The sequence below is a fragment of the Megascapheus bottae genome, chromosome 6, assembly GCF_031878675.1.
Source record: "Megascapheus bottae isolate mThoBot1 chromosome 6, mThoBot2.hap1, whole genome shotgun sequence".
NCBI classification, from domain to species: domain Eukaryota; kingdom Metazoa; phylum Chordata; class Mammalia; order Rodentia; family Geomyidae; genus Megascapheus; species Megascapheus bottae.
The window spans coordinates 5,387,597-5,407,731 of NC_143514.1; the positions used below are offsets into that span (position 1 = coordinate 5,387,597).

A 20,135-nucleotide genomic window follows, 5' to 3' on the forward strand; every position below is an offset into this window, starting at 1 on the left:
AGGCTCAATAATAGTGACTATGCCTTGTGTTCAAGCCCCAAGATCAGGACAACCCCCCAAACCCTCCAAAAAACGGCTACCTGACTGCCTCAGGAAAAGGTGGGTCTCTCAAACCTGTTTCTGAAAGGCTGGACTGTCAATAAATTAGGATTCTGAAACACTGGGTGTGGGTAGGATTTTCCCTCAATAAATATTCCATATGTAAGTAAACACATCAGTGAGATGCTCTATATCTATATGATTGTTATGATTTATGCCAGATTAATGTGTATAAACATTTTTTTTTAAGTACTGGTGTTGAATGATACGCCTAATGCTTGCTAGGCAGAAACACTGGACCACTTGAGCAGTACCTCTGCCCCCCCTCCTCGGCCCAAGAATTTTCTTGGAATAAAAACTTCGAATTAATTATAAAGCATCCCATGCTGAGCTTTGCAAATGGTGACCAGTCAGGTGTTCAGGGAATCCTGATTCCAGGATTTAAGGAAGTCTTCTACATTCAAACTACCCCCGCATTCAAACTTTTGTACATTATTAACCCTACTAAATCGGACCCCAATCTTTGCATTTTCATCGGGTCCTGGCTTAGAAAACTTACTCATGGGTCCCAGGCCCGGGACAAGCAGGTTGGCCTCAGCACAGGGCAAGCAGGAACTACCCGCCTAGGGAAGCCTAGCCGCGCATAACCCTCTGGGAGTTGTAGTTCTTATATCGCTGAGCCTGGGAGCCGGATGCCGCTGTCGGACTCCACTTCCCGTGCCCCTTTGCGCGTCCTCACTTGGGACAGTGCCTGGGGGGGTGAAGAGTGGGTGGGAGTTTGCGGATGAAGAGCGGATTGGCGTCCTCCGCGGTCCGGCCCACGCCTCCAGGGTACCGGCGGCAGCCCAACTGGAAGTACGAGTTTAAGGTTCTTTGGTCCGGCCTCCCAGCGGAGCCACTAACCCCGGCTCAAGTTTAAAGTCCCCGGCGCGTGGCCGCTGCATCTCCGCTCCCACTCGGGTCGGGTCGCAGTGGCGCCCGCTGGCATGGGCCTGCCGGCTGCTTTCCGCGTTCTGGGCGGCCGCTGAGGCCCCGCGTCGGCCACCTCCGGAGCCCCGCGACCGCCGACCCCTCCTCCCCATGATCGCCTCCGCCTTCCGCGGGCGCGGCTGGGCCCCGGTGGGGGTCCTGGCCTCGCTGGCTTTCTGCTTCCACCGGCGGCGGCTGGCCCGGGCCGAGCAGCTGGCGGCCGACGGCGAGCACCCGTGCGACCGCCGAGAGCTGGAGCTGAGGATGGTCCAAGTGGTGTTTCGGCACGGGGCGCGGAGTCCCCTCCACCAGCTTCCGCTGGAGGAGCAGGTGAGGCCGGGCGGGATCCGGGGAAGGCAGAGGTAGCCGGCTCCTCCTCTGACTGGGTCGGGCGCCCCCGCCTTCTCCGGGGACCCCCGGGCTAGGGTGGCGGCCTGTTGGAACCGCCCGGGAGCCTTTTTGTCAGTGCTGATTCTGTGGGGCACAGGTGGCTCAGGCCTCTGAGCCTAGCTGCTCTGGAGGCTGAGATCTGAGAATCACGGTCCGAAGTCAGCCCAGATGGAAATTCTGGGGACTCATCAAATCAACAGTGAAGCCTTGAAGAAAAGTGGGGGTTCCCACTACCCTTGAGCTAAAAAGCTCCCAGGCCCTGAGCTCAAGTCCCATATACCATGCCCGATCTGGTCCAACAGCTATGGCCAGAAAGCCTGCACTTTTCCTTAGTGTCTGGGTGAACTTTTCTTATCACCTGGTGCAAGTGCATTTGTGGGCAACTGTTTGTCCAGGAGTTGCAGGGACCTTTGTCACAGGAACCACCCCACGTGAGGTCACAGAGTGGAACAAATGTCAAGTCTTTTAGGAATAGGTTTTAGGACTCCTCAGGGTTGTTTGCAGACCTTTTGAGATCCCATGGAAGCCTTTTGGTAACGCACCCTGTATCTTGGGGCTCTTCTTTTACACATCCTCTCTGTGTGTGTGTGATGCTGTTGGAGTTTGAATTTAAGGCCTTGTGCTTGCCAGGCAGGTAGTATGCCACTTGACTCTCCAGTCTTTTTGCTTTTTTATGCTTGGTTTTCAAAGGTCTTGTGCTTTTCCCTAGGCTGGCTTTGGACTTACATCTTCCTACCTACATCTCCCAAGTAGCTGGGCCAAAAGGCCCTTGTTCCTCAGATCCCAGCTTCCTGCAGTGCTAGGATGCCAGGTGGGAGTTACACACAGCTGGTTTGAAGAGCTTTTGGGGTAATCTTGTCTTGCGAGAGGATTGTGTTTTTCTAGTAATGAACTTATGAAGCTTAATTGGTAATTTTTCTTTAAAGTTGATCCAAGATTCTTTTTTTTTCTTTTTTTCTTTTAGTTGTCCTGGGGCCTGAACTCAGGACCTGGGTTCTGAGCTTCCTTTTGCTCAAGGTTAGCACTATGAGTCACAGTGCCACTTCTGGCTTTTTCTGGTATATGGTACTGAGGAATCGAACCCAGGGCTTCATGCATACTAGGCAAGCACTCTACCACTAAGCCACATTCTCAGTCCCCAAGATTTGTTTTAAAAGACTCTGTCTACTTCCAGGTCCACTCTGCTCCCACCCAGACAGTGGCAGATTGGTTCCCACCAGACAAGTTTGTTTTTTTGTTTTGTTTTGTTTTTTGGTGGCTTGAGCACTGTCCTTGGACTTTCTCAAGGCTAGAGCTCTACCACTTGAACCTCAGCACCACTTCTGGCTTTTTTCTATGTATGTGGTACCGAGGAATCATGCATGCTAGGCAAGCACTCTACCACTAAGCCAAACTCTACCCCAGCTCCATTGTTAAAGCTTTGTTGGTTTAGGGGAGTGGGTCAGAGCTGGGGCACAGTCCTGGGCACTGTCTATTAGCTTTTAGCTGTGTTCTACCACTTGAGCCACAGCTTCAGTACTGGCTTTTTGCCGGTTTATTGATGATAACAGTCTGCCTGGGCTGGCTTCCTTAGATCTCATACTCCTGAGTAGTTAGAATTATAGGTATAAACCACCAGCACCCAGCCTATTAAGGCATTTTGTTCATGATTTATTTGATACTATAGAAGAGCTGGAAAACACAATTCCTATCCAAAGATAGGATTCTATCTTTCTGAATTCCTATCCAAAGATCAAGTGAGAAAATTGGCATTTGGAAGCTCTGGGTGCAGGAAGTGTGGGTCAGTCTATAGGACCCTGAGCTCTGCTACCTGGAGAAGTTAAAAAAAAAAACAAAACCAAAACCAAAACTTGTTAACTTTTAGTAGATCAAATTGAAAAAGACACCCTTGATCCCCAACTTTTTTTTTTTTTTTTGTCGATCATGGGGCTTGAACTCTGGGCCTGCGTGCTGTCCCTGAACTCTTCAGCTCAAGGCAGTAGTCTTACCCCTTGACCCACACCACTTCTGGTTTTCTGGTGGTTAATTGGAGATAAGAGTCTCACGGACTTATTAGTGCCCAGGCTGGCTTTGAACTGTGATCCTCAGATCTCAGCCTCTTGAGTAGCTAGGATTCCAGGTGTGAGCCACCACGCCTGGCCCAGATTTCCAACTTCTTAGTCCATGCACCAAATACGTTGCTAGAAATTTAGGTCAACTAAATTGATGTGAGCCATGCTTCCGCATCTGACTTGTTGTTGGAATTGGAATCTCACAGATTTATCTGCCTGGGCTTGTTCCAAGCCATGATCCTCAGATCTCAGCTCCCTAAGTAGCTAGTATTACAGGTATGAGCCATCAATGTCTGGTCTTCTGTCTGGTAAGAAAAAAATTTCAGGAAAGACTCACATGTAGGAAAGGTGATAAGAAGGTTTAGAAATCAGGAGGGAGCCAGGTGCAGTGGCTCACACCTGTAATCCTAGCCACTCAGGGTGCTGAGATCTGTGGATCAAGGTTCAAAGCCAGCTTGGGCACTAAAGACCATGAGACTCTTATCTCCAATTAACTACCAGAAAACCTGAAGTGGTGCTGTGGCTTCAGGGGTAGGGCGGTAGCCTTGAGCTGAAGAGCTCAGGGACAGCACACAGGCCCAGAGTTTAAGTCCCATGACCCACGAAAAAAAAAAAAAAGAAAAGGAGGGGACACTGGTGGCTCATGCCTATAATCTTAGCTATTCAGGAAGCTGAAATCTGAGGGTCGAGGTCTGTAAACCCATGGGACTCTTATCTCCAAATATACAACAAAAAAGCTGGAAATGGAGCTGTGGCTCAAGTAGTAGAGCATTAACCTTGAGCAAAAAAAAACAACAACAAAAAACACCCCAAACTTATGGGGTCAGCATCCAGGCACTGAGTTCAAGCCCTAGTGCTAGCACAAAATGAAAAAAAGAAAAGAGAGGGTTGGGGGTGGGGGAGGGAGGAAGGGAGGGAAGGTAGAGAAAGAGAGCCTATGGCATAGACAAGCAACAGGAAGCCAGCACTTCAACCCATCTCAGCCATGTTGTGCCCTCTTCACTGTTACAGAGTTTGGCCTCAGATTAAATAGGGAGAATTGGAGTCCTTGAACACAGCGTTCTGATTGGTGGGCTTCCTATCTCTTTCTGTACTGATTAGTCAGTTACGTGGTCAGGGTACTTGGAGGTTTTTCAGTGGTTGGTTGTTTTGTTACAATGGTGGCCCCATTGGCTCCCTCCCCCGCTTTTGTGCTGCTGACTTAACTCCTGACAACATCACTTTTTAAAAGTAAGGAAAACAGGAAGAAGCAGGTTGTGTGTTTTTAGCCCTCCAAGGCCACATTCCTAGCCCCCTAGGGTCACACTCTTACTCAAGATGGCCAGGTTCTGGAGGGCTCTTCACCATAAAGAGTCAGCCACCTGCGAGAGAGTCTCTTACTTTTCCCTTTTTGGTCCCTCCTTCTCTCCATGCTGGGTCTTCCTCCCTGAGACTATAATTTAGTTGGCCTAGGGGATCCAGACACGGTAAAGGTTTTTTGTTTGTTTTTCTGGTGAAGCTTTAGAATAACTCTAGACTCGAAAAGTGGAGACATCTAAATGTGGAGACCTCCCCGCCCCACTCTATGACCCCCACCCTCTTGGGGGGCTAAGGTAGGGAGGATCCCAATATGAGGCCATCCCAGACAAAAAGTTTCAAACTCTCATCTAACCAACAGAAAAACTGGGTGCAGTGTTGTATGCCTGTTACCCCTCCGATCTAGGAAGTGTAAGGAGGAGGACTGAGGTTCAGACTGGCGCAGGCAAAAAGTGAAGCTATCATAACAAAAGCAGAAAGAGCTTGGAGGGATGAATTGTGAGGCCCTCAGTTTAAGCACCAGTGCCACCAACTGCTTAACTCACCAGCGAACTAATTAGTAAGAATGGAGACTCCAACCTAGGAAGATCTAGGTGTGATCAATCCAGAATAAGCCTCAGGCATGAGTAACTTAAATCTCAGTGATGTCAGTACCTAACCAAGGCTTAAAACCACTGCTTTATTCTAAAAACCTATACCTGGGAGCTTATTGTTTTGTCCCGGAATACAGCAGATTGATCCTACTGTTGGGAATTGCCTTCACTGAAATGCACCTTTGGTAGGATGTTATCCTGAGAACCCGGAACTACAGCCCCCCAGAACTCACTGCTGTGTCTGCTGGGAAGATGTTCACGTATCACTCTCCCTTTGTGAAGGCCCCTGGGAGGATTTTGTCTGTTAGCATTAGCATTGGTGTGCTCTCCTGAGCTGAGGGCTTGCTTTTATCTTTAAACTCCTGTCTGGCTGAGCTCTTCTTTTACATAAATGCCAGGAGCTTCTTGTTAAATGTGTGGCTCACCCATAACAAGTTTATGGATCATGGTGTATTTTTTTTTTTAATCTTGTCACTGCATCCCTTTTTGTCCCTCTACTTGCCTTTGTATTTCTTACCTACTTTGAATTGTTTTACTGCTTTGTTTCTTTTTGGTTGGTAGTACTGGGGCTTGAACTCAGGAATTTACATTCTTACTTGGCTTTTTCTGCTCTAGGCTGATGGGCTACTGCTTGAACCATAACTCCACTTCTAGCTTTTTGCTGGTAAATTGGAGCTAAGAGTCTTTCGGAAGAAATTCTGGAAAAAAATTTTTTTTTTTGGCCAGTCTTCGGTTTGGGCTCAGGGCTTGAGCACTGTCCTTGGGTTTTCTCAAGGCTAGTGCTCTACCACTTGAGTCACAGCACCACTTCTGGCCTTTTTCTATGTACGTGGTACTGAGGAATCGAACCTGGGTCTTCGTGCGTGCTAGGCAAGCACTCTACCACTAGGCCAAGCTCCCAGCCCTCTTCTGGACTTTTCTGCTTCGGCTGGCTTTGAATCTTGAGCTTCAGATCTCAGCCTCTTGAGTAGCTAGGATTACAGATGTGAGCCAAATGGCACCTGGCCTCTTAATTATAATCCATCACCAAAACAGAAAGTCTGTGTTGAACAGTGAGGGCCTTTATCAGGTTTCTTGCACAACATTATCCATTTTATTTTGTGTGCATGCCTGTATGTATATGTGCACCAGTCCTGGGGCTTGAACTCAGGGCCCGAGGACTGTCCTTGAGCTTTTATGCATAAGGCTAGTGCTCTACCACTTTAAGCTACAGCTCCAGTTCCAGATTTTTGATTCTTAATTGGAGATTAGAGTCCCACAGACTTTCCTGTCTGGGCTGTCTTTGAACCATGATCCTCAGCTGTCAACTTCCTGAGTAGCTAGGATAACAAGTGTAAACCACCATCACCCAGCTGCATTGACTTCTTTATGGTGTTGCTGTTGTTTGCATTCATAGCTTGCTTCCAGAGGCAAGGTTCCCCAAGCTTGGTGTCTTCCAGGGGCCTGGCCCATTGGCACAGCTATTTGTTGTATCTGTAGTGTGCCAGGCCTTTCGGGGTTGTGTGGATTATAGAGGACGTCATTTCTGTTCTCATGAAGCTAAGTCTGTTGAGCAAGGCAATCCAATAAAGGCTGCCAACGAAAGCAGAAAAGGATGTGGTGTGAGCTCAAGTGAGAGCTTATTGAGTCTTATGGAATGAACAAGAGTCTCCTCAGGTAAGAGAGAAAAACAAGATCTAAGTAGAAGGAACTTGATGTTGAAAGGCCAGGAGGTGTGAGAATGGGGCTAAAGGAAACAACATGGTATAGCTTGAGATGAAGTATGGATGGCAGAGAACTTTGTTGGGTAGTGGGTGAAGGCAGGTGGTACTGAAGAGTCAGCTTGCCCTGTCAGACCACTCTGAATCTTGCATGGTTTTATCCAGGGAGTCAGAGGCAGAAGGAGCTGTGGCTAACTGTGGAAGGAGGAACAATATCTTTTGTGTGTGTGCCACTAGTGGGACTGGTTAGTTGGAAATAAGTGTTTTTATAGAGTTTTCTGACCCAGCTGGCTTCAAATCAGGATCCTTAGATCTCAGCCTTCTGTGTAGCTAGAATTATAGGCATGAGCTACAGATAGGGGCCTAAAGTTTTTGTCGTCCTTCTCCTAGCCTTGTGTTCCACGGGGAAGAGGGCTGCTGGAGATTGATACTGAGTTTGAATTTCTAGCCGTTTTTAAAGTGTATGTATGTATGTATGTGAAAGTATTCATGTATGCACTTATGTATGTATGTATGTCATGTGAGGCTCAAACTGAAGGCTGTCCTTGAGTTTGTTTTTTTTTTTTGCTCAAGGTTGGCACTCTTACCACTTGAGCTCGAGCATTACTTCCTGTTTTTGGGCAGTTAATTGGAGATGAGTGTGATAGCCTTTCCTGTCTGACTTTGCACTTCGATCCTCAGCTCTCGGCTTCCCATCACCAGGATAATGGGTGTGAGTCACAGCGCCTGCATATATTTGGTGTTATTAACTTTTTTTTTTCCAATGGCCAAAACAGGTAGAGTGGAACCCCCAGCTCTTAGAGGTCCCACCCCAAACCCAGCTTGACTACACAGTCACCAACCTAGCTGGTGGCCCGAAACCACATTCTCCTTATGACTCTCAGTACCATAAGACCACGTTGAAGGTAAGCAGTGATGTGATGATGACTTTCTCCTCTGAGCCAGCTCCTGCAGCTCGGCAGGCATTATATTCTCTTTCTCTCTCCCTCTCCCACAGGGGGGCATGTTTGCTGGGCAGCTGACCAAAGTAGGCATGCAGCAGATGTTTGCCCTGGGAGAGAGATTGCGGAAGAGCTATGTGGAAGACACCCCCTTTCTTTCACCAACCTTCAACCCACAGGAAGTCTTGTGAGTCACCCTGGGTCACCATGCCTCATGTAAGGTCTTGAGCATGGAGCGGGGACTCCTGTCCTGCCCCTGGCCGTAGATCCCACTGTTGAAGAGACAGCGCAGGCCACAGGAGCCTGTGAATGTGAGGACAGTGGAGGCCCCATTCATTGGCCTTTCAGTCCCAAGGGACAACAGTCCTGGAAGGAGTAAAACCTTCATAGCCTATGGCATCTTTGATGTCATTTCTTTATGGTTTCTCTTTTAAAAAAATTTACATTGTATAGGCTAATTGTATAAAGGAATTTTTTGGTGATATTTCCATTTGGGCATATAATATATTAACAAATTCACTTCTTGTATTCTGATTTGTGTGTGTGTGTGTGTGTGTGTGTGTGTGTGTGTGTGTGTAGGTAGGTAGGTAGGTAGGTTGGTTCTGGGGCTTGAACTTAGGGCCTGGGCATTCTCCTTTAGTTTTTTGCTTAAGGCTAGTGCTCTACCACTTGAGCCACAGCTCCACTTCTGGGCTTTGGAGTGGTTCCGTAGATAGGAGTCTTGTGGGCTTTCATGCCCAGACTGGCTTTGAACTATGATCCTCAGATCTTACCCTCCTGAGTAGCTAGGATTACAAGTGTGAGCCACCTTGCCTGGCTTGATATGATTTTGAAAGACTGAGCCTCTTGCTCCTGGCTGTCTAGTCTTTTTTTTTTTTTTTTTTTTTTTTTTTTGCCAGTCCTGGGCTTGAGCTCAGGGCCTGAGCACTGTCCTTGGACTTTCTCAAGGCTAGAACTCTACCGCTTGAGCCTCAGCACCACTTCTGGCTTTTTTCTGTGTATGTGGTACCAAGGAATCGAACCTGGGTCTTCATGCGTGCTAGGCAAGCACTTTAACCACTAGGCCAAACTACCGGCCTGTCTAGTCTTTCTTTGATGAGCATCTCTGTCTTTTTATTTTTCCCTCCCAGTGTTCGTTCCACCAATATGTTCCGGAATCTGGAGTCTACTCGATGTTTGCTGGCTGGGCTTTTCCAGCGTCAGAAAGAAGGTTTGTTTAGGATCTAAAGGCTAATCCTCGGTTACTCTGAGAAACTTCCAAAGCCTCTGTCTCTTTCTTGGTGCCTGTTCCCTTGATCTCTCTTTTCCTGTGTCTGTGACTTCTGGGTCTACTTATTTTCTAGAACATTCCTCCCAGTGGAACCTTTCTCGGCACTGCCCTTACTCCCAGACCCCTGTCTAAACAGCTGCTTTAGGGAACGTGAATCTTGACTTCTTTTCCCTGGCTTGTGTGAGCTGAGAGGAGCAGTGGGGTCTGGCCCTATGAAGAGCAGTGAGGCACAGTTGAAATCAAAGGGGAGCAGAGGCTGGGGAGCAGAGGCTGGAGGGACACTTGGCTAGCTCAAGACTGCTACTGTTGTCCCTGCTGTGTGATAAGCCCAACCCAGATGGTGTCAACAGTGTTTGTTCAGCATTCCCTAGTGGAACGTGAACTGGGTCTGGGTTTTGACATAGTCAACCGGAGAAGGATTGCAGTGAATAGTTCCCAAACTGTCCATTGCCAAGGACTGCGTTTATTTCCCTTTCATGGGCCTATGTATGGCGGGGCTTAGGCGATCAAGGGAGGCATTGTGTTGTTGGTAATTGATTCAAATGTGCATTTACTGGTGGATCTGAGTTTCAGATCATGGTGAGCATCAGCTTTGGAGAGGCACATGTCTTCTTTCTAGAGCAACAGGCGTGTGATTGAGGAGGAGGACTTGTTTCTGGGTGGTCCCTATCTGCAGGTCTGTGACAGACTTGGTCCACCCTAACTTTGCCACTTGGACAGTGACTCCTCATCCAGGACCCTAAGATACTGGGATTCCAGTATGACTTGTGTCACAGCCATTATTTTGTCTTTCCCAATTTTGAGTAGGCCAAAGAATACCAGCAGATGCTGCCGTTAGTGGAAGCAATACAACTTTGGAGATTGCTTCGGGATTAAAATCCCTGGGAAATTGTTAGACGGTTATATGTGGGCTACTGAGAATCAAAGGCAATTGGCCTCCTCATTTCATCATTCACTCGTTTCATGTATATTTGCTTAACCTAAACTATGTTCCAATCTTTCAGCTCCAGATGGAATAGAAGAAGTTTATACTGTGTAGGGTAGGGTTCTGGTAAAGGTTTAAGTCATATTATTACTTTTATTATTGTTGTTATTGTGCCAGTAGTCTATCTTGAACTCAGGGTCTAGGCTCTAACCTTTCGTTTTTTTGTTCAAGGCTAGTGCTTTGCCACTTGAGCTTCAGCTCCACTCTGACTTTTTGGTGGCTGCTTGAGAGAGCCTCACAGACTTGTAGCCTGAGCTGGCTTCAAACAGCAGTCCTCAGATCTCAGCCTTCTGTCAGGATGGCAGGCATGAGTTATGGGCCCCAGCTGCAGACTGGAGTTGATTTGGACAGGGCTATGGGGTGTGAGAGGAGCTGTGACCTGGAAGCTTTCTTTGTTTCTCATGTGATTTGTCACCACGCTGACCTATGGGATTAAGCTTTGGGAAGCAATCAGAAGAACCTAGTTCTGATCAAGTTAAGGAGAAGTTAAGGAGCTTAAAATGCTCAAGCCCTGCGTGTGCTGAGGTCGGGGCAGTGCTAGCCTTATCCAGGTATGTCCCCGTGTGCTCTTGTCTTATGGGGCATTGTTCTGTGCTTTCTCCAGGGCTTGGGTTGTAGGACTGCTGTAGGTATGACCACAACGAGCCCTCAACCTGGAGTGACCTTGAGATCTGTGTCCTGGCGTGCTTCCGTCTATAGGCAGAGATAAGCAGAAAATGGGGGTGCTGGGGAGAACAAGCTGAACCCTCCTACCCATGCTTCTCACATTCCTTACAGGCCCCATCATCATCTACACCGATGAGGCAAGCTCTGAAGTCTTATACCCCAACTACCAAAGCTGCTGGAGGCTCACACAGAAAGTCAGGTAACTGTCCTGGGTCCTCTCTTTCTCTTTTTCTCCCTCCTCCTTCTTCTCCTTCTCATGCTTACTTGCCCATCTTCCCTCCCTCCCTCCCTCCCTTCCTCCCTTCCTTCTTTCCTTCCTTCCTTCCTTCCTTCCTTCCTTCCTTCCTTCCTTCCTTCCTTCCTTCCTTTCTTCCTTCCTTCCTTCCTCCTTCCCTCCCTCCCTCCCTCCCTCCCTCCCTCCCTTCCTTCCTTCCTTCCTTCCTCCCTCCCTCCCTCCCTCCCAGTCTGGGCTTTTGCTCAGGGCTTGAGCACTGTCCTTGGACTTTCTCAAGGCTAGAACTCTACCACTTGAGCCTCAGCACTACTTCCAGCTTTTTTCTATGTATGTGGTACCAAGGAATCGAACCCGGGTCTTCATGCATGCTAGGCAAGCACTCTACCACTAGGCTAAACTCCTGGCCCCCCACTTCAGCTTTTTGATAGTTAATTGTAGATAAGAGTCTCATGGGGGCCAGGAGTTTGTCATAGTGGTTGAAGACCCAGGTTTGATTCCTCGGTACTACATACATAGAACAAAAGCCTGAAGTGGTGCAGTGGCTCAGGTGGTAGAGTGCTAGCCTTGAGAAAGCATGCAGATAGTGCTCAAGCCTTAAGTTCAAGCCCTAGGACTGGAAACAAACAAAAATAGTCTCATGAACTTTCCTGGGCTGGCATTGGACCTCAATCCTCAGATCTCCTGAGTAGCTTCGATGACAGGTGTGAGACTCCAGCACCCTGCTCTTACTTTCATAATTCATTTGACCTTTAAGAGATGTAATTCACTCATCTGTAAAAGGAAAATAATGTAGGCCAACCCTACTGGGTTGTTGTAAAGATCTCAAATGTTGACTGAGGAAATGGAAAAGTGATTCAACTGGTAGAGCATTAGCCTTGAGCAAAAATACCAATCAAAAGCACAAGGTCCTGAGTTCAACTCCTGCCCTCCCCCCAAAGGAAACCCTAAAATTATGAACAGAAAGAGAAAAGATGTGGGCATATGGGAAAATGGAATCAGGTAATTGGAGGGGAGGAAGGGGTGGGAGAGATGGGGGAGAAGGATGGAAGGAGTGACACTGCTCAAGATGCATTGATATGTTGATTTAAAATCCCTTTGTACACCTACTTAAAGATAATAATGATAGTAAAAGATGCAGCCTCAAATGCTCACCACATATATTTTGTAAATTATTAATCAGTATACAATAGCAATATAAGGGATGGTTATTATTATTATTATTATTATTATTGTTATTATTTTGGTCAGAGCCCAGAAAAAGACTGCAACTTTACAGCCGGGGATCTCAGAGGATCTGAAAAAGGTGAAGGCACGAATGGGCCTTGACAGTAATGATGAAGTGGACTTCCTCCTTCTCCTAGACAATGTAGCTGCTGAGCAGGTAAAGAAACTGTGTGTGTGTGTGTACATATATGTGTGTGCATGCATGCTGTATATGTATGTGCGTGCGTGCATGCCAGTGCTGGGGCTTGAACACAGGCTTCTTGCTTAGCTTTTTCACTCAAAGGGGAACCCTTGAACTTGAGCCATACCTCTACTTCTGTTTTTTTGGTGGTGAATTGGTGGTAAGAGTCTATCCTAGACTTTGCTGCCTGGGTAGTCTTTGAACTGCAATCCTCAGATCTCAGCCTCCTGAGGATTACAGTCATGAGCCACCAGCTCCTGGCTAACAAATTTTAAGTGTTGGTCTTTTAGGTCAGTAGGAATTGATGGCTTCAGAATGGCCCTAAGGCCCTGCTGTCTGAGCTGTTCCAGCCTCCACAGGGAGAGGCGGCTCTGGCTGGCTTCTGGGAAGAGGAGGAGCCTGCCAGTATCCATTTCTTTAAGGCTGTGTGCCTGTGGTTCCTTCAGGTCCACAACCTCCCGAGCTGCCCTGCCCTGAGGACATTTGCACAGACAATTGAAGAGAGAGCTGTGGACACCGCCATACACATACTGCAACAGGAGGACAGGTGAGGCGTCTCTGCAGCTGCCCGCATGGTGTCACACCCAGTCAGGCCTCAGCATGTCTGGGGGAGGCTCACCAGCCTCACACCTGCCAGTGGAGTCACCGTGTAGATTGAAACCAGGTGTGTAGTCCCCAGGCCCAAAGTACAGGAGTCCCATGTTAAGGCCATCTTAGCAACTCAGGAGGCTGAGTGCTTAGGATCATGGTTCAAAGTTAACCCAGGCAAGAAAGTCCATGAGACTCTTAAATCCAACTAATTGGCAAAAAGACAGAAATGAAGTTGTGGTTTAAATAGTAGAGTGCCAGCCTAGAGAGAAAAAGCTAAAGAAGAATGCCCCATGTCCTGAGTTCAACCCCTAGTACTAGCTAGCGTACATGGGCAAGCACACACACGAGAAAACAACAACCACAAAAACCATAGTAAGTGTTCCTCCTGATTACTTTGTGAAGGGCCTTCCTGGAACATCTCTCCTACTTGTTGCTCTTCCACACTGCCTTCTCAGCTCCTTTGAACTCTTTGAGGTCCTGGAGTGCAGAAGGAGCTTCGTCCCGTGAGTGCAGGGTGCCTTCTGGACACTTGAGTGTTGTTCCCTCCTTGCAGGGAAAGCCTTCAGATGGCAGTGGGCCCCTTCCTGCACATCCTGGAGGGCAACCTGCTGAGAGCTGTGGACCCTACCACCCCTCCTGGCAAGCTCAGGTACCTGCACCAGGATTTGGCCTGCACAGCTAAGGGCAGTGGGGACTTTGGGCTATAGGCAAGCATCAGGCTATGTGAGAACAGGTGATGGCTAAGAAGTTACAGGATCCATTCAGAGGGGTCGCTGGGAGCAGTTCATCCTTTGCTGGAGTATCTAATTTTTCATTTCTTAAAAACTTACAAAATATCTGATACCTGTACTAGGCTTGATTTCAGGTCTTATGCTTTCTTTGGCTTTTTCGCCCAAGACTAATACTCTACCACTTGAACCACAACTCCTCTTCCAGCTGGTTCATTGAGGATGAGTCTCACACACTTTCCTGCCTGATGTGGCTTTGAACCTTGATCCTCAGAGCTCAGCCTCTCAAATCACTGGGATGACAGGCATGAGCCACCAGTGCCTGATTGCCCTTCAGTCTTTCACAGTACCTGCAAGGATCCTGCAGTGCTCGCTATCTTTGGCTACTTTGCCACTCTGCCTTGTAGTTAACAAAAGCTATAGAATTCAGTGATAGTCTTCTAGGTGGTGAGTCGATCAATAGGTCAATAAAACTTTATCCTTACTGGGCTTTGGTGACTCATACCTGTAATCCTAGCTACTCAGGAGGCTAAGATCCGAGGATCATAGTTCAGAACTAGCCAGGGTACGAAAGTCCATGAAACTCTTATCTCCAATTAGCCACCGGAAAACCAGAAGTAGTGCTGTAGCTCAAAGTGGTAGCCTTGAGCAAAAGAGCTCAGAGACAAAAAACCAAACCAAAACCAGAACAATCTGATCCTACCCAAGGGAGCAACACCTTTACTATGCGGAGAAGGACCAGACAGGCTTGTTTGTTAATGTTCCTTTGAAATGAACTTAGTTCTCCAGAGGGTAAACTTTCTGATAAAGAAGAGAGCCAACTCTATTTTTTATTTTATTTAATTAATTAATTAATTTATTTTTGCCAGTTATGGGGCTTGAACTCAGGGCCTGAGAACTGTCCCTGGGCTTTTTTCAAGGTTAGAGCTCTACCCTTGAGCCACAGCACTTTTCTATGTATGTGGTACCGAGGAATCAAACCCAGGTAGGTCTTCGTGAATGCTAGGCAAGCACTCTACTACTAGGCCAAACTCCCAGCCCCAAGAGCCAACTCTATTAAATTCATTTATGTAGGGAGTGGGGAAGCATTTCTTTTTTCTTTTTTGCCAGTCCTGGGCTTGGGCTCAGGGCCTGAGCACTGTCCTTGGACTTTCTCAAGGCTAGCACTTAGGAGAGCATTTCTTATGGGCTAGTAAGTCCCCAGACAGACTGGTTCCCAGCTACCTGTGCTCATTGTCTTCCTGAAACTTCACAGGGAAGGAGAAAGTGGGCGGGGCAGAGCTAGCCAGGGGAGTTCTCAGGACAACCTTCCCCTTCCCCTTCCTCCCTGAGAACAGGAAGTGCAGGAGATAGGGCTCTTCCTGACATCTTGTTTCAGAAGAGTTTTATAACCAGCTCAGCTGGGCAATGTCCTGGCCTCCTGTGTCCTTTTTGCAGAAAGCTGTACCTCTACGCAGCCCATGATGTGACCCTTATGCCTCTCTTAATGGCCTTGGGGATTTTTGACCACAAATGGCCCCCATTTGCTGTGGACCTGACCCTGGAACTCTACCAGCACCAGAAGTCCAAGGAGTGGTTTGTGCAACTCTCTTACCATGGGGAGGTAAGATCTCTGGGTGAGAGCTCTGATGGCTTGGCACCTGTGACAACCCCCCTTCTCCCCTGGTTAGCACTGGGTTTCTCTGGGGCCCAGCGCTGCTCTGAAGTCTGTAGGGGACTCACAGCTACAGCCGAGGGCTAGGGAAGAACTTGCATGTGGTATCTGGCCTTCCTCCTGAGTGCCTCTAGCAGGATGTAACATTTTGATTGTGAGGCTAATTTTGAAAACCAGCCAAGTTTTGGGGAGCTGATGTGTGTCCTTAGCCTCTTGGGTGGCTGCGATTCTCTGTCATGGAGGATGGGGTGGGAACTTGAGCTGTCTTAGCTCAGGGAGATGACTGAGTTTTCCTAGGTCATTTTTATAAGCAAGAAGTTGTGCTTTATCCTGTGGGGGTGGGACTTACAGGGAGCCCATCTGGCTGAGACTTGTATATTGCTCAGTTACTGGGCTCAGCTGAGGACAGCAGAAGGAATGGGGTCAGGGGACCCGCTGAGTTCTGTCTCTCCCTCAGGAGCAGGTACCCAGGGGGTGCCCGGACAAGATCTGTCCATTGGACCTGTTCCTGAACGCCATGTCAGTTTATACCACAAGCCCAGAAAAATACCATACACTCTGCTCCCCAGCACAGGTCGTGGAATTTAGAAATGGAAAGTGACTGACTTATACAAGCAAGTTGATTTGCAAATAAAATGCCTTTATATAATTATTACCTTTATAGAACGCTTTATATAATGCCTCAACTTTGTGTGTTTGGGGACGGGGGAACAAGAGGTAAAGTACATTTTTTCTTTTTCCATGGGTCATGAGCTTGAACTCAGGACCTAGACATTGTCCCTGAGCTCTTTTTCTTCAAGGCGAATACTCTACCACCTTGAATCACAACTCCACTTGCTTTTCTGCTCAAGCAGAAAACAATTTGAGTTATAGCTCCACTTCTGCCTCTTGGCTAATTGAAGATAAATGTCTCCTGGACTTTCCTGTCCTGACTGGCTTTGATCCTTGATCCTCAGATCTTAGCCTCCTAAGTAGTGGAATTACAGGCATGAACCACCAGTGAATGCCCAGCTTGTTGCTGTATTATTATTATTATTATTATTATTTCCTCTTCTTCTCCTCCTCCTCTTCCTCCTCCTCCTCCTCCTCCTCCTCCTCCTCCTCCTCCTCCTCCTCCTCCTCTCCTCCTCCTTCTCCTCTCCTCCTCCTCCTCTTCCTCCTCCTCCTCCTCTTCCTCCTCCTCCTTCTCCTCCTCTTCCTCTTCCTCCTTGTCTTCCTTCTTCTCCTCCTCCTCTTCCTCCTCCTTCTTCTCCCTTCTCCCTTCTCCTCTTCCTCCTCCTTCTGTCAGTCGTGGGCTTAAAATCTGGGCCTGAGTACCATCCCTGAGCTCTTCTGCCACCATCTCACTACTTAAGCCACAGTGCCACTTCCAGTTTTCTAGTGGTTAATTGGAGATAAGAGTCTCAGGTCCTTTTGTGCCCAGGCTGGCTTTGAACCATGATCCTCAGATCTCAGCCTCCTGAGTAGCTAGGATTACAGGCATGAGCCACCTGGCCTGGCTATATTTCTTTTTTCACTGAGAGTCAGCACAACTGTTTCACTCCATGAAAATAACCCTCGTAAAGCTCAGTGGCCTCTATCTGATCAACACAAATTTTTGTCTTCCTCAATTTAGATCTTTCCCCTGAACTCCAGTCTCATAACCATCCACTCAACGTCTCCGTTTCGATATTTAGGATAGCCATATGCAAAATATCTCAGCTCTTTCCTACCTTTGCTTGTAGCCTTAGTTACACTGTTAGTTACTACCTCACGTATGGACTGCAACCATGTCCTCCATTGAGGTCTGAACCTCTAGGCTTTCAGATGTATGAGAGAAGTTATTATGATAAAATGAGGTCATTTAGCTGAGCCCCGATTTAGCTGGCTTGTATCCTTATAAAGAGGAAATTTGGAAGCCAGGTGCTGGTGGCTCACACTTGTAATCTAATTCAGGAGGCTGAGATCTGATCAGGGTTCAAAGCCAGTCCAGGAAGACAAGTCTATAAGACTCTTATCTCCAGATAACCAGCAAAAAGCCAGAAGTGGAGCTGTGGCTCAAGTGGAAGACCTCTGGGCCTTGAGTTAAAAAGATAAGAGACACTACACAGACCCTGAGTTCAAGCCTTAGTATTAATACAAAATGAAAGAAAAGAAAGAGGAAGAGAGAAAGAAAAGGAAAGAAATCTGAGCACAGGCACAGGAAAGGCCATAGGAAGCCAGTGGAAGAAGGCAGCCCTTTGAAAGTTGAGGGGAGAGAGGACTCAGAAGAAAACACCCCTGCCAAGCCAGTCATGGTGGCTCATGCTTGTAATCTTAGCTATTCAGGAGGCTGAGATCTGAGGATCAAGGTTCAAAGCCAGCCTGGGTAGTAAAGTCCATGAGTCTCTTTCTCTCCACTTAACGACCAGAAAACTGGAAATGGGGCTGTAGCTCAGGGGCAGGGCAGTAACCTTAAGTTGAAAAGTCAGGGACAGTGCCCAGGCCCAGGGTTCAAGTCCCATGACCAACAAGAAAGAAAGGAAAGAAAGACCCCTGCCCACCCAGCCTTTGATCTCAGACTTCAGCCTCCAGCATTTTGAGGAAATGAAGCTTCTGTTATATAACCCATGCAGTCTGGGGTACTTCGTTATAGCAACCCCCAAAACTGATACACCTGGTATTTTTTCCTGAGGCATTCCTTAGCATTTGCCAGTCTATCCCCATATTCACTCACCTCTCTGTCTAGAAGGCAAGCCAAGTGAGGTGGACATCGTTCCCTGACACGTTGTCCCCAGCAGGAGCCACCCCCAGCACAGCCAGTGCTCAACAACAGCATGTTTGAATGACATTCCTGGGTCCATGCCACTCACCTAGGTTACTGGTATGGCTGCCTAGTGGGCCACACTCTTTCTAGTACCTTCTGAGAGCTGCCCCTTGTCAGCCCCAGCCTTGTTTATCACAGGCCTCCTGATCACATGGAAAGGAGATTTTAGGAAAGCAGATTCCTACTTCTCTAGTGACTTTACCTTAGTTTACACTCCTCTATCCCCAGCTGCAGACATGCATCCTTGAGCTGTCCTGTTCCTGCTAGCCTATAGGTGTCCCGTGGCCGTGTTCGGGGTTTTCCTGTGTCATTAGGGGTTGTCTCGCTCTTCTGTGTGTGGAACAAGTACAGGGGTTGTCACCAGCTGAGTGGATGAGTCCAGAACTCGACCTCCTGGCTCCTGAGCACTCCCCCCATTCGTCACTAGGGGGAGCCTAGGGTAAAGGGAATCTCCAAGGCTTTGGGCTTACACTTGTCATTATGACCCTTGGATGAGTATTCCAGAGTCACAAGCTTGCAGTTAAAAATCCTACTTCTGAGCTGAGTGCTGGTGGCTCATGTCTGTAATCCTAGCTGTTCAGGAAGCTGAGATCTGTGGTTCAAAGCCAGCCAAGGCAGGGAAGTCTCCAATTATCCACCAGAAAAACGGAGCTGTGGCTCAAAGTGGTAGGAGAGCTCAGGGTCAGCTAGACCTGAGTTCAAGCCCCATGACTGACCTTAAAGAACCTGCCTACCTCTGTATGTACTGTCTAACTGGAAAAGTCCATTCAGGGCTGGGAGAGTAAGGGGCGAGGAATGTAGCAGCTCAAGGTTTTGTTGGTATATCTGTCTGTCTAGTTGTGTGTGTGTGTGTGTGTGTACATGTGTATAAAATGGGACTTCAATATCTCTCCCTCTCTGTATTAACCTAGGAGTCACAGATATACCTTGGGTATGCCAATTATTTCCTGAGATGAAGTGTAATGTAAGCCGGTGCCAGTGGCTCATGCCTGTGATCCTAAGAAGGCTGAGATCTGAGAATTGTAGTTCAAAGCCATCCCAGGCAGGGAAGTTCAGTGAGCCAGCAAGATGCCAAAAGTGGAGGTGTGGCTCAAGTAGAGTGCTCACCTTGAGGAGAAAAGCCAAGCAACAGGACAGGGCCCTGAGTTCAAGCTCTAGGACCAGCGTGCTCAACAGTAAAAGCCAGCTAGACTCTAGAGGCCTAGCCTGGGAGCTGAGGGAGGAGCAGAGACCACAAATTGCTGAGCTGGGAGGAACTGACGGAGAGTGTAATTAAGAGAAAGGCTGGGCAACTCATAGGTAAGAAGGACGTGAAGGGTCAGACCAAGCAGGGCAGACCTCGGAGCTGTTAGCTGCGGAAGCCCCCGGCCCTTGTGGAGAGGAGGACCAAAAATGCCAGGGAGAGAAAAGGCCGGAGTGATGGCGCTTAGGCTACCATGTCCCCTTCCTAGCTCACTTCCATGTGTGGGGTAATGTACAGCAGTGGGGAGCAGAAGATGGGAGAGGCAATGGTTTGGGCCTGGAACAAGTGGGGTTTGAATGGGTTTTTGGTGATTGTGTTAGCATGTCCCAATACCAGCACACACACAGACACACAAATTTGTACACAGAAAATTCTAAGTGTACATTTAGAATTGCCTGGGCGTCTAGAATGAAGCCTGCAATGTGCTATGTCACCTGTGTGGCTTAAAACACCAGAGAAGTGCCCGGCACAGTGGCTCACACCTGTCATCCTAGCTACTCGGGAGGCTAAGATCTGAGGATCGCAGTTCAAAGCCAGCCTGGACACTAAAAACCAAGAGACTCTCTCCAATTAACCACTAGAAAAGTGGAAGTG

General features: G+C 48.0%; 1 protein-coding gene across 1 annotated transcript; it reads left to right on the top strand.

The window, feature by feature from the left end:
• The first annotated feature begins 799 nt into the window (after positions 1-799).
• Positions 800-16,168, top strand: Acp6 (acid phosphatase 6, lysophosphatidic). Its single transcript, XM_090334161.1, has 10 exons — positions 800-1,338; positions 7,815-7,943; positions 8,036-8,166; positions 9,110-9,189; positions 11,012-11,099; positions 12,384-12,516; positions 12,987-13,087; positions 13,685-13,780; positions 15,297-15,462; positions 15,971-16,168. Exons 1-10 carry the CDS (start codon positions 1,120-1,122, stop codon positions 16,112-16,114), a joined length of 1,287 nt encoding a protein of 428 aa, XP_090190287.1. The 5' UTR covers positions 800-1,119; the 3' UTR covers positions 16,115-16,168.
• The last annotated feature ends 3,967 nt before the right edge of the window (positions 16,169-20,135 follow it).